The 9,292-nt window shown below is 44.6% G+C and overlaps 1 protein-coding gene across 1 annotated transcript; it reads left to right on the top strand.

The window, feature by feature from the left end:
* The first annotated feature begins 6,473 nt into the window (after positions 1-6,473).
* Positions 6,474-8,745, top strand: A4GNT (alpha-1,4-N-acetylglucosaminyltransferase). The gene is made up of 2 exons (XM_026660826.1): positions 6,474-6,887; positions 8,134-8,745. The coding sequence occupies exons 1-2, from the start codon at positions 6,477-6,479 to the stop codon at positions 8,743-8,745; spliced, it is 1,023 nt and encodes a 340-aa protein (XP_026516611.1). The 5' UTR covers positions 6,474-6,476.
* Positions 8,746-9,292: the final 547 nt, after the last annotated feature.

The following is a 9,292-nucleotide window of genomic DNA, read 5'->3' as shown; positions in this document are numbered from 1 at the left end:
TGAGAAGCGAGTGGCAATAGCCCTGTGGAAGCTTGCAACACCAGACAGCTACCGGTCAGTCGGGAATCAATTTGGAGTGGGCAAATCTACTGTGAGGGCTGCTGTCATGCAAGTAGCCAAAGCAAACATTGAGCTGCTGCTACGAAAGGTAGTGACTCTGGGAAATGTACAGGCCATAGTGGATGGCTTTGCTGCAATGGGATTCCCTAACTGTGGTGGGGCAATAGATGGAACCCATATCCCTATCTTGGCACCGGAGCACCAGGGTACCCAGTACATAAACCACAAGGGTTACTTTTCAATGGTGCTGCAAGCACTGGTGGATCACAGGGGACGTTTCACCAACATCAGCGTGGGCTGGCCGCGAAGGGTTCATGATGCTCGCGTCTTCAGGAACACTACTCTGTTTAAACGGCTGCAGCAAGGGACTTACTTCCCGGACCAGAAAATAACTGTTGGGGATGTTGAAATGCCTATAGTTATCCTTGGGGACCCAGCCTACCCCTTAATGCCATGGCTCATGAAGCCATACACAGGCAGCCTGGACAGGAGTCAGGAGCTGTTCAACTACAGGCTGAGCAAGTGCCGAATAGTGGTGGAATGTGCATTTGGCCGTTTAAAAGGTCGCTGGTGCACTTTACTGACTCGCTCAGACCTCAGCCAAACCAATATCCCCGTTGTTATTGCTGCTTGCTGTGTGCTCCACAATCTCTGTGAGAGTAAGGGGGAGACGTTTATGGCAGGGTGGGAGGCTGAGGCAAATCACCTGGCTGCTGATTACGCGCAGCCAGACACCAGGGCGATTAGAAGAGCACACCAGGAAGCGCGGCGCATCAGAGAAGCTTTGAAAACCAGTTTCATGACTGGCCAGGCTACCGTGTGAAAGTTCTGTTTGTTTCTCGACGAAACCCCCCCCCTTTATTGACTCATTCTCTGTAGGCAACCCACCCTCCCCCTTCGATCACAGCTTGCTTTCAAAGGAAATAAAGTCACTATCATTTAAAAATCATGTATTCTTTATTAATTGATTATAAAAAGAGGGAGAGAACTGACAAGGTAGCCCGGGTGGGGTTTTGGAGGAGGATCGGAGGGAAGGAAAAGGCTACTAAAAAAAGGTTAAAATAATGACAGCCTTTTGCTTGGGCTGTCCACTGTGGTGGAATGGGAGGGTGCACGGAGCCTCCCCCCCCCCCGCGTTCTTACACGTCTGGGTGAGGAGGCTATGGAACATGGTGAGGGGGGAGGAGGGTTATACAGGGGCTGTAGCGCCAGTCTGTGATCCTGCTGCCGTTCCTGAAGCTCCACCAGACGCCGGAGCATGTCTGTTTGCTCACGCAGCAGCCCCAGCGTTGCATCCTGCCTCCTCTGATCTTCCTGCTGCCACCTTTCATCTCGAGTGTCTCTCCTCTCCTCACGTTGGTCCCTTCTGGCCTCACGTTGGTCCCTCATCTCATCACGTTGGTCCCTCTTGTCCTCACGTTCACTGGCATCTTTCCTATACTTTGAAACCATGTCCTTCCACTCATTCAGACGAGCTCTTTCATTGCGGGTGGATTCCATGATTTCCTTGAACATCTCGTCTCGCATCCTCTTTTTCCGACGCCTTATGTGAGGTAGCCTTCGGGACGGAGGAGGGAGGCTTGAAAAATTTGCAGCTGCTGGAGGGAGGGAAAAAAGGAGAGAATTTTTTTAAAAGATACATTTTACAGAACAATGCTTATACTCTTTCACGGTGAACAACACTATTCACATTACATAGCACATGTGATTTCTGTGCAAGGTCGCATTTTGCCTCTTAATATTGAGTGCCTGTGGCTTTGCTGCTAGAGATCACAGACGCAGGTCTGGGCAACAGAATTCGGCTTGCATGCGGCCATGGTAAGCCATTGTCTTTCGGCTTCTGCGTCCTCCTTTCCCACATACCAAGCAAAGCCTGTTGAGTGCTGCGGTTTTCCTGTTAACCTTCAGCAGCAGAAAACAAACTAACCCCCCCTCCCATCCAATTCTCTGGGATGATTGCTTTATCCCTCCCCCCACCGTGTGGCTGGTATCAGGGAAGATCCCTGCTAGCCACACGTGAAAAGCTTAGCGCCAATCCCCCCCCCGCCACGCTTGGCTTACTACAGGGAAGGATTTCTTTTCAGCCACAGGCAAACAGCTCAGTAGGAAGGGCCACCTCTGTCCCCTTAATTAAATTCCCGTATTTCAACCTGGTTACCATGAGCGATATCACTCTCCTGAGGATTACACAGTGAGATAAAGAACGGATGTTGCTTAAATGCCAGCAAACACCGGGACCATACGCTGCCAGGCTTTGTCATGCAATGATACCAGATTACTTGCTACTAGCATGGCGTGGTCAAGTGTCCTACCATGGAGGACGGAATAAGGCTGCACTGCCTAGAAACCTTCTGCAAAGGCTTTTGGAGTACCTCCAGGAGAGCTTCATGGAGATGTCCCTGGAGGATTTCTGCTCCATCCCCAGACACGTTAACAGACTTTTCCAGTAGCTGTACTGGCCGCGAATGCATCCCAAGTCCTCAGGGCAAATTAATCATTAAAAAACGCTTGCTTTTAAACCATGTTTTATATTTTAAAAGGTAAACTCACCTGAGGTCCCTTCCATGGGGTCATGGTCTTGGGTACTGGCTTGGGAGGCTTGGGAGGGTACTTCAGTCAGGCTGAGAAAAAGATCCTGGCTGTTGGGGCGAACGGAGTGCTGTGTGCTCTCCGCAAGATCGTCCTCCTCCTCCTCCTCCTCTTCCCCATCCGCAGAATCCTCAGGTGTGGCTGATGAGATTACCCCCGCCTCGGAATCCACGGTCAGAGGTGGGGTAGTGGTGGCGGCCCCCTCTAGAATTGCATGCAGCTCAGCATAGAAGCGGCATGTCTGCGGCTCTGACCCGGAGTGACCGTTTGCCTCCTTTGTTTTCTGATAGGCTTGTCTGAGCTCCTTGACTTTCACGCGGCACTGCTCTGAGTCCCTATTGTGGCCTCTCTCCATCATGCCCTTGGAGATTTTTTCAAAAGTTTTGGCATTTCGTCTTTTCGAATGAAGTTCTGCTAGCACTGAATCCTCTCCCCATATAGCGATCAGATCCAGTATCTCCCGTACGGTCCATGCTGGTGCTCTTTTTCGATTATCGGCCTGCATGGTTACCTGTGCTGATGAGCTCTCTGTGGTCACCTGTGCTCTCCTGTGCTGGGCAAACAGGAAATGAAATTCAAATGTTCGCGGGGCTTTTCCTGTCTACCTGGCCAGTGCATCCAAGTTCAGATTGCTGTCCAGAGCGACCACAATGGTGCACTATGGGATAGCTCCCGGAGGCCAATACCATCGAATTGCGGCCACACTAACCCTAATTCAAAATGACAATATCGATTTCGGCGCTACTCCGCTCGTCGGGGAGGAGTACAGAAATCAATTTTAAGAGCCCTTTATTTCGAAATAAATGGCTTCGTTGTGTGGACGGGTTCAGGGTTAATTCGATTTAACGCTGCTAAATTCGAATTAAACTCATAATGTAGGCCAGGCCTAAGAAAAAAGGGGGTAATCTGCTGGCTTGACAAAGACAGAAAGCAACATTCTTACCTAGGACCAGTGAAGTCACCAAAAGAACCCCAAGATGACCTTGCACCTTTGTCTATAAGGAGTCAGTGCTCCAAATAGAAAGTGAGATTGTAGTTCCTCGCAGTTCCTCAAACTTCTTCCCTCTTCCTACCAGCATCACCTCTGTAATACCTAGCCAGAGTCTGAGTGAAATGTTTTCACTCGGGTTCCAGGGTCCCCTCAAACACTGCCTTTGTCTGATGAGAAAGGTTGTCATCAGCCTGTTAATGGCAGAGCTTCCCATAGCATCTCATGATCCATGACACTTCCAAGACATTGCAGAAGTATAATTGTCACAAATGTTGGTAAGATGGCAAATGTTAGATGTAATGAGTGAGCCAACTGACTTGCCTCTCCACTTGTGGACGTTGTCTACACAAAGTGGTATTATTTACTGGCGATTAGATTGTACCGTTCTTTAACTAGTATTTCACAGACTGAGTTGAGGTAGTTATTGCACCAGGGCTGTAACAGGTTGGCATTCTTGCTACTCTTTCTCACAGCCTCATTCCCTTTTCCCTATTGTGTTTGAAATATTGAAACAACCAAGAGAAAAGAAATATCTTGTCAAGGAGGGCCTGCAAGTCGGCATTTTGTCTGATGCACAAGAAAAAGAAACCACTTCACAGGGTAATCTATTTAATGGCTGGCATGTATTTTTAATGCTTGGTTCTGTAGCCTTCTTAACTTGAGAAGAGAAGTGAACATTTTGATAACAGTTGCCTCCAGGTCAAATGTGAATTGAATACGTAACTCACCGCCTAGTGGCTTTGGAACACTAACCACGGAAAACAATTCTTCGGAATAAGACAACAAAGATTCATTTTTTTTCTTCACATCGTCACACACAGAACTGCTATCTGTTGGCATGTCAGCTTATTCTGTTTCCACAATTTGCCTTCTGGAGTATTTTGAAATTTATTGCAACCACACTTTTGTTGGCGTCCTCAGAAAGAATTGAGACATCAGATTTTAGTTTATGCATTTTACAAGAACTAGAAATATTACAGAAGGGGAATGTGTGAGAGAGACACACACAGAGAGAGTTTGTATTTGAGGGTCAGCATACCTACCTCTATTTATTATTTCTCATGTCCTTTTCATACTTTGGTTCATTGTTCTCTAGGTCTCACTGGCAAATTGTATTTACGTGACAAGTACAGGCTGCTGGAGGTGCAGCGGTCTACAGTGCACTATGGTCTGTTTGAAAAGTTGAGGCTGGTTGATCGCTGAGTCAGCTGTACGCACTCCCCCTCACCTTCCCTGAACCCCCACACAAATTAGGCATTGGCAGGCTAGGCACCGTCTTTCACAACGGAACTGGAGGGTCGAGCTCCTCCAACATCAGCCCCTCGGGATGAATTATTAGCTAAGTGGGAATGAAGGTTTAGAAAGGAAAGAAAAAAAATCAATGGAAAGTTTGTACGTGACCCTGAGATTCCAAATCACACACACGCACCCATGCACCAACATAAACAGAGTGTGCATGCACATACATATAAACATATTTGACTCCTTCTCCTTCTGCCTTCACATTGAGGCTGCAACCAAGTCCTGCCTTTTTTTCCTCCAGAACTTATAAGGAAACTATTTGTTGCTACAGTGTAATCACTGTCAAACCCTCCAGCTTCCCCTAAACAATTTCTCTGATGCCGTTACAGCAGTCAGTGGCTTACTGAAAATTGAATAGGTGGGAACAACGTAGAGCAAAGTAAATTTAACATCCAAATAAACAATCCAGGGGGAGGCTGAATTTCCACCAACATGCCAGAGTATCCAGGGACCTCACAGTAGAGTTTTGGTGTAACTTAAGAACGTAAGAATGGCCATATGTAGCCCAGTAGCCTGTCTTCTGACAGTATGTGGTGCCAGATTCTTCAAAGGGGATTAACAGAATAGGGCAATTATTGAGTCAACTCCCAACTTCTGGCAGTCAGAGTTTTAGATACACCCGGAGCATGGGGTTACATACTTCACAATCTTGGCTAATAGTCAGTGAGGGACATATCCTGCATGAATTTATATAATTCTTTTTTTAACCCAGTTATACTTTTGGCCTTCACAATGTCCTCTGGCAATGAGTTCTACAGGTTGACTGTGTGTTGTGTGAAAAAGTGCTTCCTTTTGTTTGTTTTAAACTTGCTGCCTATTAATTTCATTGGGTGACCCTTGATTCTTGTATTGTGTGAGGGGCAAATAACACTTCCTTATTCACTTTCTCTACATCATTCATGATTTTATAGACCTCTATCATATCCTCCCTTAATAATCTCATTTCTAAAATGAACAATCCCTGTTTTTTTAATCTCTCATTTGATAGCTGTTCCATACCCCTAATCACTTTTGTTGCCCTTCTCTGTACTTTTCCCAATTCTAAAATATCATTTTTAGATGGGGCAAACAGAATTGCATCCTGTATTCAAGGTGTGGGCATATCATAGATTTATATAGCATCATTATGATATTTTCTGTTTTATTATCTATCCCTTTCTTATTGGTTCCTAACATTGTGTTAGCCTTTATGACTGCTGCTGCATATTGAGTGGATGTTTTCATGGAACTATGCACAATGACTCCAAGATCTCTTTCTTGAGTGGTAACAGCTAATTTAGACCCCATCATTTTGTATGTATAATTGGGATTATGTTTTCCAGTGTGTATTACTTTGCATTTATCAACATTGAATTTCATCTGCCATTTTGTTGCCCAGTCACCCAGTTCTGTGAGATCCCTTTGTAACTCTTCACAGTCAGCTTTGGACTTAACTATCTTGATTAATTTTGTATCATCCTGTCACATTTTTCTCCCAGAGATAAACAATGAACCACTAACATTGACTTTGTTTATTTTTTAAGGAAAAGCAAGAATGTTGAAGGAGATCCAAATAGTGCTCTGTTTCTTTTTTGTCTTTGTCTTTGCCATTTTGTATGAACTCTCCCTGCAGTCTGGCTGTGTCTTCTCTTGCATGCCTATTGCTAAGCGATTCCTGACGCAAGAGGATGTTATGAGCCAGAGCAGATGCATCATCTTTGTGGAGACCACAGATCGCCTTGAGCCTCCTCCACTGGTTTCATGTTCTGTGGAATCTGCTGCCAGGATCTACCAAGACAGACCTGTTGTTTTCTTCATGAAAGGACTGAACAATAGCACATGGCTGGATTCAAATTCCACTTACGCAGCCTTCTCACTTTTATCTGCTATGAAGAATGTCTTCATTTTTCCTTTACAGATGGAAACCTTATTCCAGGAGACACCTCTGCTCCCATGGTATCATAAGGTGAGAGGAAATATTAAGGGAAAAGTGTTTTTGAACAAGATTTAAAGTAGAGGTTGTGGAAAATGAAAAGAACATTTTTGCACATTTTATTGAAGTTTTGAAGCTCTTGTCATTTTGTTTCACTCAGTATGGATTCCTAGTTCATGACAATTCACCATGCATTAGTCAAAATATTTATTGAAATTGTTATGGACATTTTCCATTTCCTGATGACAGGATTTATGGCAAATGGAACATGTCAGTAATGATTTTGATAACCATATTTTATCAAAATGGTTAATCACCATCTTTTTTAAAAAGGCATTTTTTTAATAAAGAAGTTGTATTTGAAAAAAATTAGTCAACATGAATTTAAGGTGAGCATTTACTGTTTGGGAAAATGATTTCAGTGCTTGTTGAAAGTGTCAGACTGATAGCAATGAAAATGTCTAGAGGCAAGCTCTAGAAATGAGAGGGTCATTCAGAGGTCAATTTTTTTGGGGTGGGTGGGAGGCAGTGATGCTCTTCCAGGCTCCACCCACACCTCTCAGAACTGTTGTTCAGGGAGTTCACACCCCTTTGAGTTCTTGTTCTGAGTCCCTTGAGTCCTGTCTGAAAACTCAAGCAGGCATCACTGCATTAGTCTGCACTTGTTTCATGTGTTCATGGGTCTATTGGCAACCATTACAGCTAAGAACTTCTTTATTTTATTTATTTTTAAATGAACATGGAGAGTCTGGAGAATAAACAGGGAGCTGGCTGCTATACTGGTACTCCAGCCCTCCGTGCACCAGCATAACCCAAGGCCTGAATTTCTCTCTCACTTTTTATCCTCTTTAGAGATTGCCAGGAGGGGCCAGTTCCAAAGCCCACTGAAATCAATGAGAACCTTTCAATTGATTCCCATGGGCTTTGTATCAGACAGTGAGTGTGTAAATTGAGATGCAGGGTTGTTTTGTGGAAATAACGGTTAATGATTCATATTCTCATTATTTCATAAACATTGCATGTTTCTTTGGAGTTTACTGCACCTTGGAAACACTTGTAGAATCACATTGAACAAAGCCTACATCTGCTCTTGCCTTTTTCCAGCAAAGTTTCATAGCTAGAAGAGAAAAAAGAAAAATGGCCATTAATTTTTAAAGGGATTAAAGCGAGGATAGACACTGCTGAGTGTTTTATAGAATATATAGCTAATGGGATCAGGTGTTTAGAAATTTTAAAGTGGAGTCCATTGCATCTCTGTGATCCCTTTCCAACTCTGCAGGTAAATGCAACCCAGGAAAAGCACTGGGTTCATATCAGCTCTGACGCCAGCAGACTTGCACTCAACTGGAAATACGGTGGGATCTACATGGACACAGATGTCATCTCCATCAGGCCTATTCCAGTGGCAAACTTCCTGGCGGCCCAGGCTTCCCAGTTCTCCAGCAATGGGATTTTTGGCTTTCCTCACCATCACTGGTTCATTTGGGATTGCATGAAAGATTTTGTTCAAAACTACAATGGACGTATTTGGGGAAATCAAGGCCCCCTCTTAATGACAAGGAGACTGCGAGCCTTGTGCAACCTGACCAATTTCCATAATGTGGAGGATCAAAGCTGTCAGAACATTTCCTTCTTACATCCTCAGCGTTTCTACCCTATCCCTTACCCAGCATGGAGGCAGTACTATGAGGTCTGGGATACAAGCCTTGACTTCAACGACTCCTATGCTTTGCACCTGTGGAACTTCATGAACAAGGAACACAAGCCTGTGGTCGCAGGAAGTAACACGTTAGTGGAAAATCTGTACAAAACATACTGCCCCACCACTTACAAGGAACTTATTCAAGGCACAGAAGGCAGTGGTCATATGCAACAAAACAAGACTGAATGACTGGATCTAGCAGAACGAGGTGTTCTTTCCAGCCCTGATAGTCCTGTGTCTAAAATAAACTGCACAACGTGTACCTCCTCTTAATCAGTGTCTCTCAGCCATTTTCTATCTGCAGACCACTTCGTAGGAGAGAACCTCTCAGAAACCACCTCTTCTCCCAAGTTTCCCCAGGACCTAATTAAATGTGTAGGAAGGTGGGGGGGTTAATATCATGTAATCACCAATGGTAAGTATGTTTTGTCCTTTAGGGTAAAAGTTTCCAAAGCATCTAAGTGATCTAGAAGCCTGAATCCCATTTTCAAAAGTCATGTTGGCTTTGGGAGCCAAAGATCCACTGAAAATCAGTGCGACCTAGGAACCCAAGGGTCACATTTTCCAAGGTATTTGGTGCCTACAGACGCAGATAAGTGCTTTTGAAAGTCCCATTAGGCATCTATCTGCATCTTTAGGGGCCTAAATGCCTTCAAGAATCTGGCTCCTTAGATGCTTTGGGAAATTTCCCCTCGTCATTTGCTGTGTGCTTGTGCAGCACTTTGTGCAATGAGGC

The sequence above is a fragment of the Terrapene carolina genome, unplaced genomic scaffold (assembly GCF_002925995.2).
Source record: "Terrapene carolina triunguis isolate 2854851 unplaced genomic scaffold, T_m_triunguis-2.0 Scaffold837, whole genome shotgun sequence".
Taxonomy (NCBI): Eukaryota; Metazoa; Chordata; order Testudines; family Emydidae; genus Terrapene; species Terrapene triunguis.
This window is presented reverse-complemented; position numbering and strand designations above follow the sequence as displayed.